Source organism: Psammomys obesus, unplaced genomic scaffold (genome assembly GCF_907164565.1).
Source record: "Psammomys obesus unplaced genomic scaffold, mPsaObe1.curated_primary_1811, whole genome shotgun sequence".
In the NCBI taxonomy this organism is placed as follows: Eukaryota; Metazoa; Chordata; class Mammalia; order Rodentia; family Muridae; genus Psammomys; species Psammomys obesus.
In genome coordinates, this window is record NW_026588752.1 from 11,754,257 (window position 1) to 11,776,661 (window position 22,405).

The following is a 22,405-nucleotide window of genomic DNA, read 5'->3' on the forward strand; positions in this document are numbered from 1 at the left end:
TGAAGGAACAGGAGCTAACATCTTTCTAGTATCTAATGGATGTGATCAAGTATCTAGTTCCAGTAGAACACACCAAGACTGAACCAGGTGTATAACAGGGACTTGGGTGTTCAATAGAGTCTAATTTTCCACAACAATGGTGCTGAAACTGTAGTGGCAACTATACAAAGTATGTGGCACAACTCACACCTGGGCGGCAAAATTAAAAAGTAGCTTGTCTTTAAAGTCAAGTGGACAAGGGCATAAGCTTCATTTCTGTCATGTATAAACATGTGTGACTTTGGGCGCGTTTTCTGACCTGGCCGAGTTTCACCTTCTGGCTCAAATATCACTCAAGGATCAAATGAGATCAAATACAGAGCTCCGCACAGTGTTCCTAACTGAACGCCCGTGCCATGGTTCACCATCTCCTGATGAACCACTGTTGACTACCGTTCACTAGATGGTGCCCATGATTTCATCTAATCGCACTAACAGCAAAGTAGAAAAATGCTGTTTTTGCACAAACACAAAATGATCATAATCCAGTCAAAAAAGGTAACAAGTGCCCCACTGCACAGGGACAGATAAGGATCGTTTGAAAACAAGGACTGTCTGAGCCACAAGCACAGGTGATGGGGAGAGATCCAGGGGCTGACAATATTTTCCCTTCCTTGAGCTGAGGCATGCAGGAGTTCCCTCACTTCCTCCATTCCCAAGAGCAGTCAATGAAAAGGAGCCATGATGAGAGCCTATTGGTATGTTGGACCCATGTTTATGTGTGCTTTTTTTTTTCTCTCCCTCTCTCTCATTAAAACCTGAAAGTAATAGCCAGAGAGGTCAGTGATCACAGTTTTCAAACAGGGGACTCAGGGGTGAGAATGTTGAGCAAGCTAGTTAGGGTTAAGGAAAATCAAACAACAGAGCAAGGATGTAAGCTGTGATGGAGGACTGAGATTTCTTATCATTCATTTTTCAGCTGCCATTTCAACAACAGGTATTTTTATTCTACCCATTGCTATTTACCTGAACTTTACAATTTTTAGTAACCAAAATACATCATCATAACCATAAATCCACTGAGAGAACACATTTAGTGGCAAATATGACAACCATTCTCCCCCACACCCTTCAAAGGAGTTCTTCCCACATTTTCATTGAGGCTTGGTTTCTTTTCTGGTAGGAATTACACAGAGAATGATGGGAAGAAAAGATCCTCTGTGAACCCCCAGCTCTAGATTCCCACAGGCAGAGAAGTCAGGACACACTGAATACACTGACCTTATGACCATTTGCTTGTTGGGGTCATAGAGAGACATGAAGAGCTCAGCATCTTCCCCAATTCTACACACAAAGTTTCTCACAAAGACATAGAGGCTGTGGGTTGGGGATGAGGAGATCCGAGAATACATCCCATAATCTGGCTGGTCTTTTGACTGAAGGGTAGAAAAGAGAAGAAGAAGAAGGAGGAGGAGGAGGAGGAAAAGGAGGAGGAGGAGGAGGAGAAGGAGAAGGAGAAGGAGAAGGTGAAGGAGAAGGAGAAAGGAAGTTATAACAAGTTATTCTACTAACACTTAAAACAACATAAAAGTTCTCCAGGGTAAGAGGAGCCCCTCCACTGTAAGCCTGAAAAATTGGGCATCCACCTACCTCTACCACAAGTTTCTGCAGTCTGAGGGTTTTCGTTTTGACTCTGCTTGCTTGGGTCTCCCTATACTGGGAGATGTAGCCACTAACCCATAATTTCTCATTAAGTTAGTGGCATAAAAAGCACAAGCTATAAAGATAACCTATTCATTAGTGCTTGTGTTTTTTAGTTAGTTTTATCTCAACTTGACACAAGCTAGAATCATTTGGAATGAAAGACTCTCAATTGAGAAAATGCCTTCGTAACATTGACCTATAGGCAAGTCTGTTGAGAATTTTCTTGATTGCTAACTTAGAGAAGAGGATATAGCCCCCCAGGGACATGGGACCGCTCTATAGGCAGTCCAAAGCTGTATAAGAAAGCAGGCTGAGCAAGCTATGAGGAGCAAGCCAGTATGCAGCATTCCTCCATGGTTCAGGCTTCTGTTCCTGCCTTGAGTTCCAGCCCCGACTTTCCTCAGTGACAGAGTGTGTCCTGTGAATCATAAAATGAAATAAACTCTTTCCTCCTAAAGTTGCTTTTAGCCATGGTATTTTCGTCACAGCAACAGAAACCCTAAGATATTTCTCTTAGCAGCATTATGCTAGTCGCACACTGGAAACTACCAAACATCCTACAACTAGCCAGTGATGAAGACCATCAGGATGGCCAGTGATAAACCCATCAACATTAGGTCAGCAGTATACTGGCTCAGCATTGAAAAGAACCAAAATGTTTATTAACATGAACTTCCAAGATAATATGCTAAGTCAAAAATGTCCAAGAAAAATAACATCGAGTATTCTATTTAGAAACTCTAAAAGAAAACTATCAAGAGAGTACAATTTAGGGGATTCTGGGGCTTAGGGATAAGGAAGGTACTTATTTAGGTAAGTAAGTGCATTAACCATATGCTAATTGTCACGTGGAATATCCATCACCATGTATTACTAACGTCCAAGTGAAGCTTAGAGAAAACAATTTTTACTATATGAACACAATACCAATCTAAAAATGTAGTCTCTTTCTATTGCACAGCAATTAACCAGACCCATATATCTTAATGAACTATACAGCTAAAACAGCCATTCTGAAGCCATGGAGTTTCACATTATATTTTACACTTTCACTATCAAATCTAACTTTTATGATTTTGATACATGATGTTTTTATTTGCAAATATTTTTTTAATAAAGTTGTTTTTTGGGGATTTTTTGTTTTTTGTTTTTGTTTTTGTTTTTGTTTTTTTTGTTTGTTTGTTTTTTTGAGACAGGGTTTCTCTTTGTGTAGCTGTGGCTGTCCTGGTGTCTCTTTGTAGACCAGGCTGACCAGAGCACCCTCCCACCTCCCTGTACTGTTGGCTTCCTCATTATTCATTCACACCTCCAAAAGACCTTTTTTGCCTAAGCCTCTAAAAGCAGCTCCTGATTCACAGTACCTACTTTATTGGCTTTTATGACCAGCTGCAATTAATTTGTAATCAATTAATTTACATCTTTGCTACCTTTCTTTTCTCTTCACTCTAGAATACAAACACTCCAAGAGATTGGGAAACTTGCCTGGAATTTAACTACCTGTGGGATGCGTGCTGAATGACTTAGAGATCTAAGTACAAAAACATAATAAAACCTACATTGTTACTGAGCATCTCAGGTTGTAGGACAGATGGCCCTTGACTAACACAGTGAAGTTCACTAGGCTATTACTTTAGTGTCCTAAATGCCAGCGCTGCTTGGCAAAAACCTACTGAATAAAGCTCACCATTTCTTCTTTGATGCGCTCTGTGATTTTTTCAGTCGCCTCCTCATGAGCATGGAACAAGCTAATGACGCTGGTGTTATCAGGATCCAATATGTTTCCATCTTCATCTCTGACAATGAGATCAAGCTCAAGGATTCTGTAAGGCAAGAGTGGGAGGTGATGCTGGAGAGGCCTTCAGGGTGGCTTCTGCAGCGAAGGGTTGATGAAAAACCTCAACGGAAGAGAAATGTCTAAGTAAACTGATCGATAATGGAAAACTAGGTAACAGAGTTTTAAAGTATATCAGTAGGAGGCAGGTGAGATGGCTGAGTCAGGAAAATGCTGCCTTCCAAGCAAGGGGATCTGGGTTAGATTCTCTGAACCCACATAACAAAAGCAGGCGTGGTGGCAGCAGCTTGTAATTCCTGTGCTCAGAAACAGTCAGATCCCTAGAGCTCACTGGCTGGCCAGCCCAGAAAACTTGGTGAGTTCCAGGCCAATAAGAGACTCTGGGTAAAACAAATAAACCAGAACCAGTGGATGGAGCCTGAAGAACAATACTGCAGGTCCTCTCTTATCTCTCCATCTGCACACACACGTGCACACGTGAAAATGTGCACACACATAGATGGTATGTAGTTTCGGCATGTTGGATAAAATATCTCTGTGAACAAAATAAAATATGGAAAAATCGTGTATTTTATGTGAAATAGATCAAAGCACAGAACAACAAAGCTAGCCAGATGTGTTTTCTGGTTGCATCTGTAGGTATAGCAATAAACAAAGATCTAGAGGCAAAAAGGAACCAAGCCGCCGACACAGGTTACCCATGAGAAAGGTAGAGGGCCTGGAGCTAGAATACATGGAGTAGTCAAAGAAGGTGTGTGCAGTGTCTCAGTTTATTTACTGTTTCACTACACACACACACACACACACACACACACACACACAGAGAGAGAGAGAGAGAGAGAGAGAGAGAGAATCATATATTATTCAATAAACGTGTGAAAATGGTTGTTGGGATGAACCTATCTGAGATCTATTGATTGCTACCAACTGCTTGCTCTCCAGCTGCTTGGCTTCCAGGCCACAGGCTTTCGTTTCTTTGGTATTGATCCGTGTCAACAGCGCTTGTCATGCCGCCTGTCATCAGAGATACCAAGAGCACTCACCAGGCCCTGACAGGAAACTCACAAACATTAACACTCTTACAGCTGATCATACCTGCGCCGCCCCCACCCCCAACACCTCTGCAGAGCAGGGTCCACTATAGCATTCCTATTTTACAGATTTAAAAGAGCCTAAGAAAAGGGGGCTAGTAATTTTCTCAAAATCCCAGTATCAGTCTAAGCTAGTTTTGATGTGTTCTCCTCACTCCTGCCTGTGCCCTGATCGTCTACTGTAAACTGCTGTTAGGAGCCGTGGGTGGGTGGGGGGAGCTGAGTGGAGGAGCACGTTGGCAGGTTGTAGCTTGAAGCTCCTCGTGCCCTTGATGCTGGTTAGAACCTCCATCATCCATGCTTAGAAGAAAGGTAGGAGGAGCTGGAGGCTCAGAGAAGGCCAACAGTGGTCTTGCTGGGCCCCACTACAAAGTCCCAGTCTTTGGAAGGGACATCAAGGGCAAATGAAGGAGACTGCGTCTTCCCTCTTATTATGAAGCAGATTTAGACGCACATCTCGTATGTCATCCAAATACAAATGGAAGGGAGCCAAGGATCACCCGTTTGTGGGCACTCATTAGGAAATTAACTCCCAGCTAGATATGACTCATGCCGTTGCTCGTCCATGCTGCCCAGGGAGTAATGCCAATGGAAGGGGGATGGATAAATGCGCTCAGCTAATGCTGAGCAGAGGCTTGAATGACCCCAGGAAAGATGGAGTGGAGCAGATATATAATTTAGCCGAAAGATCTCTCTTCCTCTCAAGATAGATCAAAGTGAATCCAGTTCTGCAACGAGTGAATAAAACATCCTCCCAGGTCCAGCTATCTTGGGATTTTGAGAAGTCATTTGAGGATTGAAGAAAGCCATATGGCTGCTTGGATATGGAAGAGCTTGACCACTGTCATTGTCTCTTGGAACCCAAAAGTGAGAGAGGCTATCTTTCAAGTGGATACCCCTACACTGAACCAGCATTATTCATTTTGGAGAGTGAAACGTTTTGATGTGTTCTCCTCAGAAGGGAGCCCCATTGCTCCTTTTCTGTTCAAGAAAGTGATGCTACGAATCTGAGAAGGGGTAGGGCAGGAGAATCCACATCCCATAATGCCAAGCTCACTATTACACTCTGAACAAATCCAAGTGTTTCTGCTAGGCACTCAATGTATCTACCAGCACCTGCCTGCATTCACCACCCATCCTTCTGACTGTCTCTCCAAGTTTCTCCTAACCACTTGTGTTAATCAGACTTTCTAGTTGCTCTGATCAAATGCTTTAAGGAGACATCTTGAAGAGAGGACAGATTTGCTTTGGCTCACCTGTTTGGAGGTGTCAGCCCATCATGCTGAGGGCACAATGATAGAGCGGTGCAATTCACATCATGGTGGCCACAAAGGAGAGAAAGGAGGATCCAGGCAGGGGCCAGGGTACGAGATGTAGGACACATCCCCTAGAGACCTATACATCCCCTCATCACCTTCCAATAATGCCATCATACTACGAATCCATCAAAGGATTAACACACTCAGAGCCCTCAAGAACCCTGGTATCACCTTCATAGACATACCTGGACTAGTGTATTATTAGTCCCCTAGGCATCTAATAATCCAGTCAAGTCAACAGTCAAGATTAGCCCTAGTTAACCTGACTGCTTTGAGTCATCAACTAAGAAACTTCCTAGAGCAGGTTGGCCTATGCCAGCGGTTCTCAAAATGTGGCTCACAACCCCCACAGGGGTTGTGTATCCGATATACTCATTATGATTTGTAGCAGTAGCAAAATTACAGTTATGAGGTAGCAACAAAAGACTTTTTATGGTTGGGGGCCAGCACAACATGAGGAACTGTGTGAAAGGGTCGTAGCATTCGGCAGGGTGAGAACCACTGGCCCATGTGGATGTCTGTGAGGAACTGTCTTGATTACTAACTGAGGCAGGAGGCTGCGGCCCACTGTGGACGACACTGCTCTCAGGCAGGCGATTCTTTGCTGTACAATCACACAGGTAAGTGTGCGCCTATGAGTGAGGGAGCCAGAAAGCTGAATTCCTCTCTGATTTCTGCTTCCAGCTCCTGCTTGAACCTTAACTCCTCACAGTGATGGACTGTGCCCTGGAAGGGTAAGCCACATAAATCTGCTCCACTTCTGACTTGCTTTCAGTCAGGGTGTTTTATTAGAGCAGCAGAGAGGACACTAGGACAAGACTCCCGCTAGTCTTGTTAGTCAGGGCACTTGTCATCCACTCTGTTTCCTAGAGCCCTCTTGTCTATTCCTTCTCTTCTCATCAGAGAAATGTGATAGCATCCACCTTATAAACCCTTTGTAATGCTGACCTGACCTAGAATGTAGGAAGTGATTAAAATGTTCCTGACATAAAAACAATTACCGTCAGTGTTCAGTGGCCATTTGCATCCTATTGTGTAACTAAAGACACTGACCCTATGTTCAGTGGAAGTGATATCTGAACAACGTAAATGGAGGGGCTCGTAACACCTTTCTAAGACTCAGTTCTACTGCTCTGGCATTCTTTTGGCAGCATTTGTCCAAATGCTGGCTTCCTGGATGCAATGAAGCCATCTATCCTATACAGGAGCCACGAGCCCTAGACACTATCGCAATAGTAAAGTTCCCAGTTCTCTCTCATTTCCGGCTGAAGTACCACACAAGGGCAGCAAGCAGCAAAGAGCCCTTTAGCTTAGGGCCAAGGGCTCCATGATCGGACATCTCTCACTACCACAAGGGGAATGGCTGTATTTGAAGACACTGGACTGGGCTAGAGGCTGTTACAGAGGAGAACCTACTTTAGGGTGTGCTGTCAGAACTTCCTGGTCCCATTGTCACCCTCCATTCATTCATTTACCAGCACAGGGTCAGAGAAATGACTCAGTCACGGTTTCAGAGGCCTCTGGACATGAGGAAAGACAGGTCATAGGAGATGATGGCTAGTCCAGGTGTTTAGGGGCTACAGGAACACCTATCAGAGCCAGTAAGGGTCAGTAAAAGAAGTGAAGAGGGTTTCCTGTAAGTACCAGCCATTTTGACTGCCCTAGACCTTCTCAGGAAAACCACTGGGTAAATAACGTCTGAAGGTTATTCTGCAAAGCAGAAAACACCCCCAACTCCCACATGCTTGGTTCCTCAACTGTACTCAACCGAAGACACTTGGACAGCAGAAGCAGCTGCATGGCGAACCCTGTCACTGTGGGATGTCATGCTCTGAAAACAAATTTGGATACACTTGCAAGATGCCATCAGGGAACCAGCAGTGGGACCAGCTTCTGGGGTGGGAAGCAGGTGGACGCTGGCCTCACCTTTCTGTTCTGGAGCCTTGTCTTGATGAACAGGATGAAGGCAGGAGAGCCTGACTACCAAGTAACGTCTTCCTTTTCTCTAGAGGCTTCCTTCCCTTCACCCCTAGGGTTCAGCTCTCCTCTCTGCAGTCTATGAACACGTCATGACCTCTCCTGCACCTTGGTGCCCACTTTTCATCAACTTAAACCCCGTTTAACCTTCAAAACTCAAGGACCATCTTCCTCCACAGAGCTTCCCCTAGCTTCCATCTCCAAATCTGTAAACAACATTCTTACTTCCTAAGCTATAGAGCTCATGACAATATATAACTGTTCACTCATAACAGACTCTTAGCTGGACGGTAGCCCTGGGTAGCCCTTAATGGATAGGGACTTTTATTTTGCAGCATTTCTACTAGGCATAGACCTAGTAGAAAGTCAATCCAATTATAATTGCTTCAAACATTTATGTTGGGATAAGTGCAAATATACACAGGAGTTTGGAGGGCATTCAAAAAACTGAAAGCAGGAAGAGCTTTAGAGTTTTCTGACACAGCCTAGGTCTATACCCTGGGGTGACATTTACTAGCTATGCAACTCTGGACAATTAACTTCACTCCTTAAACAAAGAGTTATTGTTTTTAGCTCTCTCTCTCTCTCTCTCTCTCTCTGTGTGTGTGTGTGTGTGTGTGTGTGCGCGCGCACACGCGCGCATGTCTGAATGCAGATTCCCTCAGAGTCCAGAAGACAGGTTTGGATCCCCTAGAGCTGGGGTTAGAAGCACTTATGAGTCACGAGCTGGGAACTAAACCAGCATCCTGTGCAAGAGCACTGGGTGCTCTTAACTGTGGAGGCCTCTCCAGCCCTAAACCTCGTGTCTTTAAGAGCCTCAGTTCCTTCTTTTAAGATGAAGAATAAAAATAGGGGCAATAAACTACATACCTTACAGAGTTATTAAAAGAAATAAGTAAAACAGTGCCTGTAAGAAACTCAGAATGAAGCCTGGTGCTAAATAAGCTCCAACGGAGTGTTAGTTCAGACACCGATGCTGGTGCTATTAGTATGAGCGGATTGGCTTGGCTCAACAATTTGTTTCATTCTCTTCATAATGCCGGAGCATTCAAACTTCAGCCCATTCTTGCTTCTATTTCCATTTGGTAAACGCTTTTGTAACTGTGTGTCTTAGCTGGAGGCATTTGGCTTGGATAACTTCACATGGGGGAAGGGACATTAAACTTCACACTAGGAGTTAAAGGAGAGTTTTGTCAAGGCAGAGGTAAAGTGGCATCACGCTGAAAGCAAATGAGCCTGCCTGCACTCCCCAGTCTTTTGGAAGTAGGTTAAATAGTGTCCTAAATCTGTGCACTACCCAGTAATAGCCCCTGCATAAGCAAGCCTCCATTCAGCTTCTATGTCCCTGAGCCCCAGGGCGTGATAACGAAGACACACATGCAGGGCTAAGGTAACAGCCTTCTCCCAAATAGAAAGTGGCAAACTGCAGGTCTTAAAAATGAACCAGGCTTCTCCAAGGAAGAAAAGGAGAAAGGAGAGGCTGGGGGGGTGCAAAATAGATTTTCAGAGGTAAGAGGTACTTGTTGCCATAGTCGATCTTCGATGTGACCTTCTGCTTCAGTTCCTTCAGCTCATCTTTGGGTAGAGTTCCTGAGAGGAGCTGGGACCGCCATTCCATCAGGTCGTACATCATGGACTGCACTTGGAGGAAGCGTTCCTTTTTGCTGGCCTATGAGACAGAAACAATGGTGAATGCCTACCCACACCAAAGGTGTGTGGCAAGCAAGGCCATTGTCAGGCGAGTGCAATCAGCCTACTCTTCCAGCCTTGCCCAGCAGTGAAGGGACCAAGTGATGCTGAACTGCCAATATGGTCCTTCCCTGGGGCCACTGGAATTTCCAAATCAGAAATATTCTCAGTTACTTCTTGGTTAAACAATATCTAATGACCAGGCCTGGAAACATGACTTAGCAATGAATAACATTTGCTGCTCTTCTAGAGGACCCAGGTTCGATTCCCTGCACCCACATGGTGGCTCCTAACTGTCTGCATCTCCAGGAGATATGACCCCTCTCCTCTGACCCCTGCAAGAAGAGACATGCATGTAGTACACAGACATGCGTGGAGGCAAAACAGTCATACACATAAAACAATAACTGAAAACAAATAAATAAATTTAAGAACCAGAAGCTGACACTTGAAGACAGTCCATTTCACAAATGGTTCCTCCCCTTCACTTTAGTAAATAAACAAAATAACTAAAGAAACAAAGACAGGAAAGTTTTCTGACTTGCATCCAAGAAAGGTATTAGTTTGAATATGAAATCTCGTGTACTGAATGCTTGGTCCTCACCAGTGGCTCTTCTTTGGGAGGTGAGTCACTGGAGGTTATATCAAGTCTCTGGCCCCATCCCCCACCCTCTGCTTCCTGTCCATCATGATGTAGACAGCTCTTCTCTGTGTGTCCCTACTGTTATGATGCTCTACCAAACCACAGAAGTAGAACCAATGACTGAAGCCAGGAACCAAAACAAATCTCCCCACTGTTAAGTCATCTCTCTCAGGTGTTGGTCAAGGTAGGGGTGGAGAGAATTCCCAACCAAATGGGATTGTTACGAGGGAATTCCCCATGAATTTCTGGAACTGCTTTAATGCATGCTCCAGAGTTCGGGTCCTTTAAGACCAGGAGCCAGGATTGCTTCTCTTATAGGAAGGGCTGTTGTTAGGACAGTGATCCTGACTTCTGTAGGCTGCAGGAGAAGTGGACAAAGATAATACAGTGTCAAGTAACCCCAACCCATCGTGTGGTCCTCATTTTCTTAACATCCTGTTTAACAGGAAAAGAAAGCCATAGTTTCCTCTTACACATTTATTATCTTGTGTATTTCTATATTACAGATATGCGGGTGTGTGAGTACAGACATCTGTGCCGTGGCACGTGTGAAGAGGTCAGAGGAGAAAACATCTGGTGTTGCTCCTCTTCTTCCTTAGAGTCTCTGTTGCTGTTTTTCCTGCTGTGTATGCCACGCTGGCTAGTCTGGGGGTATCCAGGGATTCTCTGGTCTCTGCCTTCTGTCTCACATCAGTATTGCTGGGAATGCAGATGATTACAAGACATGCCTGACCCAGACTCTCCTGCTTGCACAATAAGCACTTCTACCCACTGAGCCACGTCCCCAGCTCCATTCATTTTTTAATGGAGAAAGAAGGTTAGGGGCTCAGAGCTTCTTGACAGGTACTGTAACAAACACCTAATGACAGGGCTTGGTTTCTGTTGTCTTCCACTGTTGTCTTGGCTGCCTATCCTGGTGTTGTGATAAGATGCCCTGACAGGGCTAGAGAGGTGGCTCAGAGGTTTAAGAGCACTGGCTGATCTTCCAGAGGACCTGGGTTCAATTCCCAGCAACCACATGGTGGCTCATAACCATCTATAATGAGATCTGGTGCCCTCTTCTGGTTTGCTGGTATACATGCAGACAGAACATTGTGTACATAATAAATAAATCTTAAGAGAGAGAGAGAGAGAGAGAGAGAGAGAGAGAGAGTCCCTGACAAAGAACAAGTCAAGGGAGGGAGGATTTATTTCTGCTCATGATTCAAAGTGTAAAGTCTATCCTGCTGGGAAAGCTAAGGTAGCAGGACCTTGAAGGAGCTGGTCACATTTCATGAATAACAGGAGAGCAGAGAACAATGGGGGTGCCTACCAGTGCTCAGTTCGCTGTCTCCATTTTATGCAGTGCAGGAACCCCTGCCTAGGCAAATGTTCTGACTCTAAATTCCATCCCTGATCCATCTTGTTTTTACTGCATTCATTTGGAAAATAATCTTCTAACTGTGCCAATACATTCATCTCTCCCTTAGGGCAAATATTGTGATATAATGAAAAACATATATATATATATCTGGTCTTTGTCTCTGGTCTTTGTCCTTGTGTCTGGGGCAGTGCTCAGAAAGCCCTTAAAACATATACTGAGCAATAGGAATGCCTTTGGTGGTTTTGAAAGAGCTTCTTTCATCCACTGGTGTTTTTGTGCTAATGGAGTGACTTTGGTGGACCTTATAGATAGCTTCAGAAAAAACAGCCACATAATTGGTTAGGGGGCAGAACTTTCAGCCCCACTCTGAACTACCTTATCTCTCCAGCAGCAGATGATGCAATGCCTTGAATCTGCGTAATTCAACTTTAATTAAGACTCTTGAGCATAAGCTGGAGGAGCAGCCTAGGCAGTGGGCACTCACATTCTGGCAAGGTGGCTAACTGCCATACCTATCTCTTCCATCAGGCTGGCTCTGGAATTTTACCCTTTATAATAAAACTGTCATCTTAAGCATAGTACTTTCCTGAGATCCGGGAAATTCTAATGAAGTCTGAAACCTACAATGCGAAGGGGTCAGCCAGGTGGGGAGAGGCGGTGCGGCTCCCTCAATCTGTAGCCAGCTGCAACTGAAATGCAGACAGCCTGGGGACCTGGGCTGTAAGTAACATCTGGAGTGAGTACTAGGCTAAGGAGTCTAAGGACAACATCTGGGCAGTGAGTGAGGAACTCAAATGTCACGCATGCACTTGGCTTGGAGTAATCAGAAATGTGATATTGGGATGACAGGCCATGCTATGACATTCTTCATGTAAATTCACTACATTTACTAAAAGGACATCAAATTTAGGTATTAAGGGTCACAGATATGGCAAATATCATAGACACAATTATGAGATGACTGACGCTTAATTATTTTCATTCGTAGAGCAGAAGGCACAGTTGGCTTGCCATAGAGCCATTTCTTGGAGGAAAATGTCAGATTTCTACAGTGCACGTATGTAAGATGTTTTAAGGAGAGTAGCAGATGTGAATAAAAAGTCACTCAAACCACAAGGATTCTTTTTCCTTCTCTGATCGTGTGAATATGATTTGGCTGGTCCGCAAGGTTTTGTGTATTAAAATTTTATCTCAATTGTGAGAATATAAGGGTCAAAATTTAACCCAACTGTGCTTTCTTTTTAAGAGGGTAGGTTTGGGGAAAGTATTAGAAGATTAGATAAGGTTTACTGGCCCCAATGACTGAATCAAAGATGAGGGGGAGTGATCAGATACACACACACACACACACACACACACACACACACACACACACATGCGCCTTTCTTGTCTCTTGCTAGGCTGATGCGCAGTGCCACTCTGGAAAACCTGCCATCAGGAACACCTCTTTATAAAGAAGCCTGGACATACTTCATACAGTAATGAAAAGCAGAAAAACACGTACATTAAATTTTACTGACAACCTCTGGGAAGCTTACAGTATTGAATGTGCTAATTGCTTTGTGTTAGATTTCCACGTGGGTGTCAATATGTACGGCAGGAGGCAAGTCTCCCGACAGCCTGCACACACCAATGGGCATGCACAAGGGTGTAACAAACTTGCAGTAAGCCTGGGTTGACATTTTCGCTCTCCGCCTAATGGTTTGCTTAGATAATTGTTTTCATTAGGGTCTTTGACGCATCAAAGGAAGATTTTAAATTAAGTTTGCTTTGAAACAGAGAAAACACATGAAATGCAGTCTCTGTTTGTTCAGGGTCAAAGCTTCTTCACAGATCTGAAGGCAATAGCCACCGGTTAATTAACATATGACAAGAGGATATTTCAGAATGTCAGCAGAACACCAAACCGAAGCCCCTGAGAACATTAAAGGGGCAGGTCCCTAAACCTGGAGGATTTATTTTACAAGCCAACATTAAGGCAATCCCTACACAAACCCAAGTTCAAGAGCTTTTTGCACGTGTTTTAAAACGCAAGGCTCCCACTTGGACCTTTATTGATTATAGCTGTCACTGCTAGCTGTGTGGCCTCAAAGAAAGTCCTTCACCTCTCTGGGTCTCAATGTCCTCATACATAACAGTGTGTGCTCTCTCTTCTGTGTCTCAAAACTCCGAGACATGGGCTAAATGCAAGCGTAAGCCTGAGTGAAAGCAGCAGGGCTCGCATCTCACCACATAGAGCTGCTTCCAGATGCTTCCCCACTCCCAGAGCGTCGTAGTCACTTCTTGGGCCAGAGGGATTTCCGCAGGAATGATGTTCTCTATGTTCCTGTGTAGGGTTGGAGAGAAAAGTGAGGTAGAGCTGAGACCCGGGCAAAACAGAGAAAGTTCTGGAAGCTCTGCAGTTAGGGAGAGGAGGCTTGTTGAAGCTCCACTGTCTGAAGCAATCACACAAATATGTGGGACTTCTCTTCAAATGTCCTCTTTTAAGAGGGAGGGCCCCTCATGTTCACTGCTCACGTCAGATCTTCTCTAGTAAGGTCCAAAGGCAGCTACTAGTGAAAAGTCAGCTTCTCCAAACTGCCTAATCCTCCCTCAGAATCAGAGTCCTGTTAGAATCAATTAGGATTAGCTCCTTGTAGGGAGGGAGGGACAGAGAGAGAGGGATGAGGGAAGGAAGGAGAGAGAGAGAGAGAGTACACAAATACACACAGCCACACAGCTGAATGAGCTGGGCCCAGCGTATCTGCCAGCTCAGACAGCCAAAGCCATGAGGCATCCATGAGGGAAGTCCAGCCTGGCAAATAACCTAAGTACGTGGTGTGTGTGTGTGTGTGTGTGTGTGTGTGTGTGTGTGTGTGTGTGTGTGTGTGTGTTTGGGGGCAGGGGAAGTTGAGTGTCCACACATGTGCCTTTTATGTAGAAGCCAGAGAACCCCAAGGGACTTTTCCTCAGGGACAACCCCCTCCCTTTGCATTTTGTGGCTTTAGTTTTGTTTTGAGACTGTGTCTCCCATTAGCCTGGCCCTTGCAAGCAGGCTAGGCCAGGGGGCCAGGGGGCCAGGGGGCCCAGGGACCCCTGCAGGCAGGCCCTTTACCAACTGAGTTTCTCACCAGGTCCCCACAAGTACCTTCTTTTCTCCACTGTCACTTCCTTGATATGGATAAAGGATGTAGGGAAAATGCCCTGTAGGAAACAAAATAAAAGAGAATGGATGATGTATCATAGAAAAAGAATGGATTCATTGTCCTACCAGTGCCCCCAACCACCACCACTAAGCCTCTGGCTTTTGAAATCACCAAACTTCCAAGGACTAATCCAAGACTCAGATGGAGCAGGCACAGATTCCAAACCCATATGTGTAGGTCTTAGTGTTCTTCACTCTACATCCCAAAAGATCCTTCAGTACCATTATGGGTAGTTGTCCTCTCAGGGGGGGGCAAGAAGGGAGATCAATAGAACAGGGGTCTGAGCCCTTCACTTGCCAAGACAAGAGTTCATCTCTCCCTTTGCTGCCCATTTCCAGGGAAGCAGCATCCCTTAATTGGGAGGAGCCCTGGGTATGAAGCAAATCCTTGGCTTTACTTAAGCTTCTGAGGTGTGGGGCTTCTCCTCCCTAGATTTAACTCACTGTCCTCCAAGAGGGCAGGACAGGCTTGTGCCCCTGAAGATGCTTCATAACCATGGCCCAGATGACAAGAGAGCTTTGTCAACTGCCTGGGGATTTCTCCAAGCGTGGTCACTTTGCTGCACACCAGTTGAGAGGGTGAAATGGGCAAAGCAAGTGCCTGTTGTAGTGGAGATGACATGACAGAGAGATTGCCATCTGGAAGGGCACCTAGGCCTGTCCTTCCATGTCACAGCCAAGATGAGTGAATGCCCACACAATACTGAAGACAGGGGCAGAGACTGGCTTCAACTATAAAGTGCACTCTCTCCTGGAGACCTCAGAAAGGGAAGTCATAAGCAAATGGCATGTCAGCAAAGGCTGCAGGGAGGAGAGGGTGCCAGAGATCACCTTTAAAAATGGGAAAGAAAGAAGTGAGGAAGTGGAGGAGGAAGTGGAGACAGAGTGTATACAGTGGGACACAGGATTAGGAGCCAAGATTTTAGATCCTGAAAGGAGGAAGTGGGCTCACTTTGCTGAAGAGCAATACAGGGAAAGAGTCACCCAGGAGAGGAAGACATTCTGCATTGTCCCAGATGAAAACAAAATGACCTTACCTGTGACATCTTATGCTTTATGAGATAGCCTCTGTACCAGTCTGCAAAAAGAAAACAAAAGGCAAAGGTCTCTCACTTTTGCTGTATCTTTCGTTAACTTGTCTTTTTCAGCTTTTGTCTGTTTATCTTCACCTAGCAAAGAAATGGCGGCAATCGGCTTTAGACCTGCCATAGGGGACAAACATAGGAGCCCTCAGTATGACATATGTTGTGTTGGTTGCCATCGTCTCCAAGCAACATCTACAGGTGCAGGGTTTCATTCACATGCTGATGAGGATCCCCTTCTCCTTTTGAGAAATAAGGTGCTTTGGTGAAGCCACCAGTGCGCTCTGCCGCATGATCACAAGTGCCTTTGGAGAGGAGCCTCAGCATCCATCACGCACACAGATGCCTCAAACCCACAGGCCCAGCCATCCTTCCCTCATTCACCTGCCTGAGGTCACATACATGATTGCAAGTCCCTTCTTAGGCACGGGAAGGCTCAGGGACCTGCACAATCATCTTAAAATGATATGGACAATGCTGACAGCAGCAAAAGAAGCCTAAAATGTGATTTTCTGAAGTCTGTGAACAAGTAGAGGGATAGAAATTTTAAAGGACCCTCTCCCCTTTGCAGAACTGTAAAACAAAGAAGAAATCCAAATGACTCTGACAAAATGAGCGTGAGTTCAGTGTGCCGTAATGAGTCCACTGGCCTTTGAAATGATTGGAGCATAGCCACGTGGTGGCATTTGTCATCTTTGTAAATAAAAAGCACCTGCCAAGTGCCTCATTAACAGACCCTCATTATTGGGCTGACAGATTGTAGCCAGAATATATTCTCAACAGACATCCTCACAAGCCCTGGCTCTCCCCCACAAAATGACTGAAGTGCAAAGTCACCCTCCGAGTTAGATGCTGAAGGTCAGCATGTAAAAGAAGTTCTGAAGCCACGGTAATCCATGGAGCTCCTATTTTGAGTGACAGAAAGTGAGAGAAAGGGAAAGAACACGGAGAAAACAGAAGGGAAATTGGGGAAGATGGGGAGGGAGATTCTGGAGCTTGGAATGGAAGTGTCCTTCCAGGAGCTATTCTACATCAAACCTTTTCATCTTCTTGACAACCATATGGAGCAGGAATCACACTATTCCATTGAACAGCTGAGTAGCCTACCCGAGACACAGAGATAGTGATTTTTTCAGAGTCATTCAACTACTGCATGTGTGGGTGTAGAAGAAGCCACTTCTAGTCTTAGGGGAAGGAGTTTGGTGGTCATGTAGGGCACTCATTCTATTTCTGCTGTTGTGATAAAAACACCATGAGAAGAAACTTGGGGTGGGAGGTATTCTGGTTCATAATTCCAAGTCTAGCTTGTGAGGAAGACAAAGCAGGAGGAAGTTAAAACAACTAGTCACATCATGTCCACAGCAGAAGGCAGAGAGAAATGAACACGGACATGCTTCTTGTTGCTTACGCTCAGCTCCATTTCTCCACTCTTCACAATCCCCCGGCCCAGTGAATGCAACTGCCTGCACTGGACTGTGTCTCTGCACATCAATTAATTTAATCAAAGCAATCCCACAGTCATACCCACAGGCCAACCCAATGTGGCAGCTCTTCACCAAGACTCTATTCCCACATGGCCCTACGTTGTGTCAGGTTGACATAGCTAAATCCTCACCTCTAATATTGCCATCTTCTCCTCAACAGAGGCCCCCAAAGTTAATCTCCAAGCTACTTTGCAACTGAGGACTTCTGGAATGGAAGCTCTTCTATTTCACAAAGTGCCACCTTCTATTTTTAGTTGCTTCTAGGTATTTGCCAATTACGATAGAAAATAATTAACAGTGGACAAGAGGGTTTAATCCTTCTAAGTGTTTTCTATACGTCAACCACTTTGTTAAAGGCATTGATTTTGTTATTTCAAACTTTAAATTTAGTGGGCTGGGTATGTAGCTCAGTGGCAGACCACTTGCCTACCAAATTAAAGATGAATTTTGATGACAGTTTTGTGACTGAAAACAGAAAGGCACAGGGAATAAGCAGCTTGCAGATTGTCACACAGCTTGAAATTTAAATCTAAGCATCTTGCTCTTGAATTCTACTTGTATTCACTGTAAACAATGACCTTTCACATCACTTTAATAATGAAGCACTATATATGTTCTCTCTTGTCAAACTCACAGGAATCCTGTAGGTTGGAATTCTGTTCCACTGTTCCTGTTTCACCGGTGAAGTTGAAACATAGGTCAATTGATGTGCTGAGCCAAGCTCACACGAGATGCAGTTGTAGTCTGCAAGTTCAAAGCTGGAGCCCTTAAGACTCCTCAACTACTAGGGAACCAGTGGTCCACACTCCAATTGTGTCCACATCTCTGTCGGGGTGCCCATCAGAATGGGGCCAAGGGACTTCGCCTTTGTGCACCCTTGAGATTGAGTCACATGTGCAGATCTTATAGGTCTCCTGACTCTCAAAGCTTTGCTTGCTCCTGGGTAACTCTCATCCCCAAATCCATATTCTGCCTCCAAAGCTGACATTCATTCAGCACCAATTATGCCCCTAATGTATGCTGTGTAAATACACTAGGTTACCTATTTTCAGAAACAGATCTTTAGAACAAAGTAATCTTTGGGACAGATATATCACCATTAAACAAGAAGGGGATGTGATCCCAATACCCTTAGCAACATTGTCAAGATGGGTATTAGGTTTTCTCAGCCCTGCTGACCAACTCTTAACTCTGATGTCAATTCCCTAATCGGGTCTGCGGTCAGCTGCCTCCCTGTCTGTGCCAAGACTTTATAGGCAGAAACTGTTGCCAAAACCCCAGAAGGGAGGGGGACATGATCAAAATTAGTTTCTATAACACAGCCTTTATCCAGTCCTGGATTTGTCAAACCTGAATGCTGCTTTGAGTTCAATAACATCAAGATTTATTAACCTTTGTCGTGAAACAATCACTTGCCCATCCTCCGATTCCTGTGTCAAATTTATAACCTCTAGTGTAATGGTACTGGGAGGTGAGACCTTAGGGGCATATTAGGTCATAAAGGTGGAGCCCTTCTGTATGGTACCTGCCATCTTACAAAGGATACTCCCTCTCCCCGATCTCTGCCACTAGATGAAGAGACAGGAGGAAAGCCATGTGAGAATATTTGGGCAGAGTCTCCAGCTCACCCCTGAATTGTCTGGGAAGTCCCATTCCTCCTCTTTTTCCCCCAACCCCACCCACACTGAAGAATTCCAAAAGAGGGATGGCACCTTCTAGGCAGCGTAACATTTGGTCATGCCACTTAAGCCTCAGGGTTTTTATCTGAGAAAAGTAACACCTCTCAGTGGATTGTCACAAAAATATTTTTTAAACATGATTATAAAGGCTGGAGAGACGGTTCTGCAATTAACAGCACCCACTGCTGTTGTAGAAGACCTGAGTTTGGGTCCCAGCACCCATGTTAGGGGATCACAACACCCTATAACTGGCTCTAGGGGTAGGGGGCTGTGATTGCTGGCATCTGTGGGCATCTGTGCCCAAGTGCTCATTCCCATCCAAACACACACGAACACATAATTCCAAATAAGTAAGTAACATGATTATAAAGGAATACATCTAGTAAAGGTACAGAGCTTTGTTCAGGAAGAAAGCATTCCAGTTTCAAGATAACTGTGGCTTTCATGATGACAAAAGGAAAGACAAGACTTTGAGAATAGTAAGCTGTGCGTTTCAATCACATCTGGGGTTTTTGGGTTGTTTTCTATTTTTGTTGTTGTTTTGGTTTGGTTTTGGTTTTGGTTTTGGTTTTTTTTTTCTTCCTTTCCTTTGAGACAGGGTTTCTCTGTGTAGCCCTGGCTATCCGGGAACTCACTCTGTAGATGAGGCTGGCCTCCAACTCAGAGATCCACCTTCCTCTGCCTCTCCAGTGCTAGGATTAAAGCCGTGCACCATCACCACTTGGCTGACATCTGAGTATTTTTAAGAGATATCTGAAGCAAGAATATTACTATTTACCTGAGTGGTGAGTACCTGAGAGTGCTTCTAGTTTCCTCTGTATTGAGATACATAATAATATCAAGATCAAATAGAAGGTATTTGATCAAAGGTTGAGAGTATGGGCTCTGATTCAAAGCCTCCTACACAGTAAGGAAAATCATGAACAAAATTAAATGGTAACTTGGAGACTAAGAGAAAATACTTGCAAACTATTTGCTTAATAAGGAGCAAATACCCAAATGAATTAAGGACTTCAATGTGACCCAATGTACAAAAGCAAGCACTCCATTTAAGACGTAAGACATTTCTCCAGATAATATATAAAACTTCCAAGGGGAATAGAAAAACTTGCTGGGATTATTAGTCATCAGGGTAATGCAAGTCAAAACCAATACGAGACACTGCCTGGTGACTATTGGGAAAGCTACTTTCAGGCACTCAAAGTGTAATAAGTGTGGACGAGGGTTCAGAGGGAAAGGAAAGAAAGTATTCTGGGGGTAGGAAGACAGATGAGTACAAATGCTATGGGTATGGAAAACAGTCTGGTGATTACTAATGAATCCACAAGGCCAACAAGCTCTCGTCTAGACACCTACCATAGGAAAAGACATCTTCAGTTCTTAAAGATATCTGTGCCCACATGTTCACAATAGTCTACAGCTCTCTTCATAAAAGTCAAGAAGCAAAGGAAGCACCCATCATGAATTCACAAAGAAATTGAGGTGTATGAATTGAGGTATCCAAACAGAATACTTCTCAGCCTTTGTAAAGGACACTCTACAAGCTGCCATAACCTGGGTGATGTGCTAAGTCAAATAAGCACATGCCAGGGGCGGAGAAACTCTATGATCGATCTCATCTGTGTGTGGAATCTAAGAACAACGAGGAGCCAAAGGATCAGGGAGTTTGCTGTGAGATTCTGTCTCCTAGTGATATCAGAAGTTATGTCCATGCAGTCTTACCGACATGACAGCTCAAATGTGAGCTGAACAAGGATGACACCAAAGGACATGCCAAAGTGGAGAAGGAAAAGCCCACAGAGGCCTCAGACTTACAAAAAGAACTACAGGCAACTGAGGAAGGCTGGGAGTGGGAGAGCTGGACTTCCCAAGGGAAGAGCACAACTATTGGTTGTCCAGTGCCAAAGGGTCAGTCCCGAAAACATATATACAAGTAACAGTATATGAACTATATACTTAAGAATATATACATGCACATATATATACATACATATGTATACAAATATGTATACAATAAGAGGCCAACATTTTGAAAAAGAGTGTCGAGGGGTATATAGGAGGGCTTGGAGTAAGTAAAGAGAAGGGAGAGGTGTAATTAAATTATAATCTCAAAAATAAAAAAAAATTAAAATAAGAAAGTCAAATATGTAAAGTTAGAAAATAAAACCATGGTAATGAAGGTGGTTGAAGGAGTGGAGGTGTAGAGGAAATGAACAAAGTAGTAGATACGTAAGGTGAAGATGTCTAGTGTTAGGATTTTGGAACAAAACCTGTTTCTGGGTTGCCTAGCAACTTATGATGTCATCAAATGTCACTGGCCAGGTGGCCACACCTGAAGGTGTGGTTACCTTGTCCCTTAAAGGGACCAGCCGGCCATGTGGTCTCTCTCTTGGTTTTTTTCTCTATGGGGCGGCCCCTCTCTCTTTCCCCTTCTCTCTTTCTTTCTCCCATCATGTCCTGCTCTCCCTTCTCTCTCTCTCTCTCTCTCTCTCTCTCTCTCTCTATATATATATATATATATATATATATATATATATATATATCCACCTAATAAACCTCTTTTATGTCGTATGCCTAATTGTCTTTATTAATTTTGTCCCATAACCTTACATCTAGAATGTTATGCACAGAATGAGAACTGCAATTAATAAAATAGTAACAAAAACTGAGTATCTGTGAGATGATGACAGAAACTATGTCAGTTTTTTTCACTGTAGTAATCATTTCATTTCACACTTTGTATTCCATAGCATCATGGATACTATACATAATAAAATGTATGTATTTTAAACGGGTGTGCACTCTGGAATCAAAGCTTGGATTAGATCATCGACAAGTGAAGTGTTGAATAGAAATAATCATAGGTGAAATTTGCAGAGATATTTTCCCATGTCTGCCACAAGAGAAATATTCAAAAAGCTAGTAGATACTATCTCCTTTTAGAAAGTAATTAAACCAATACCATAATCCAGCAAGTTATAATAAGTTAACATAATCCAACATGTTTTCTAGTTTGTTAACAGAACCTATAGAGTTAGAATACCCTTCTTTTTACTGATGTCCTTTCAACATATTTCCATAACAACAGAATAAATGAGACAGATTTCAAGTTCATTGGCATCTCAGCTCCACCCTCATTCACAGTGCAGGAAAACTGGGTTTCAGAAGCCAGAGTGTGGAGTCGCACCCTCAAAACAATAGAGTCCCTTTCATCCCCAGCTGCTTCCAGCACAGCTGTGAGCAAAGGAGGCCTCCTGGCAAAGTGGTGCTTTAAAAGATCTCCCGTGAAGAGCTCACAATGTCCCCATTGTTTGGGTCATGATCACCCTTGACAGGGTTGCTAGTAGAAAAGGTGCTGTGGGCTCTGGTGTGCCCCTCTCTGCATGTTGTAGATTCAAGCCTTCACCACCCACCCGGAA

At 44.1% G+C, this 22,405-nt stretch overlaps 1 protein-coding gene across 1 annotated transcript in view; it reads right to left on the bottom strand.

Annotated features, from left to right (window-relative positions):
* Dock2 (dedicator of cytokinesis 2) overlaps nucleotides 1-22,405 on the bottom strand; it is a 403,875-nt gene that overhangs the window by 347,527 nt on the left and 33,943 nt on the right. The window contains exons 3-8 of the mRNA XM_055604610.1: nucleotides 15,779-15,819; nucleotides 14,685-14,740; nucleotides 13,787-13,883; nucleotides 9,383-9,531; nucleotides 3,368-3,503; nucleotides 1,261-1,415 (exon numbers count right to left, since the gene is read on the bottom strand). Coding sequence (XP_055460585.1) covers nucleotides 1,261-1,415; nucleotides 3,368-3,503; nucleotides 9,383-9,531; nucleotides 13,787-13,883; nucleotides 14,685-14,740; nucleotides 15,779-15,819 — 634 coding nt within the window. The remainder of the gene's footprint in view (nucleotides 1-1,260; nucleotides 1,416-3,367; nucleotides 3,504-9,382; nucleotides 9,532-13,786; nucleotides 13,884-14,684; nucleotides 14,741-15,778; nucleotides 15,820-22,405) is intronic.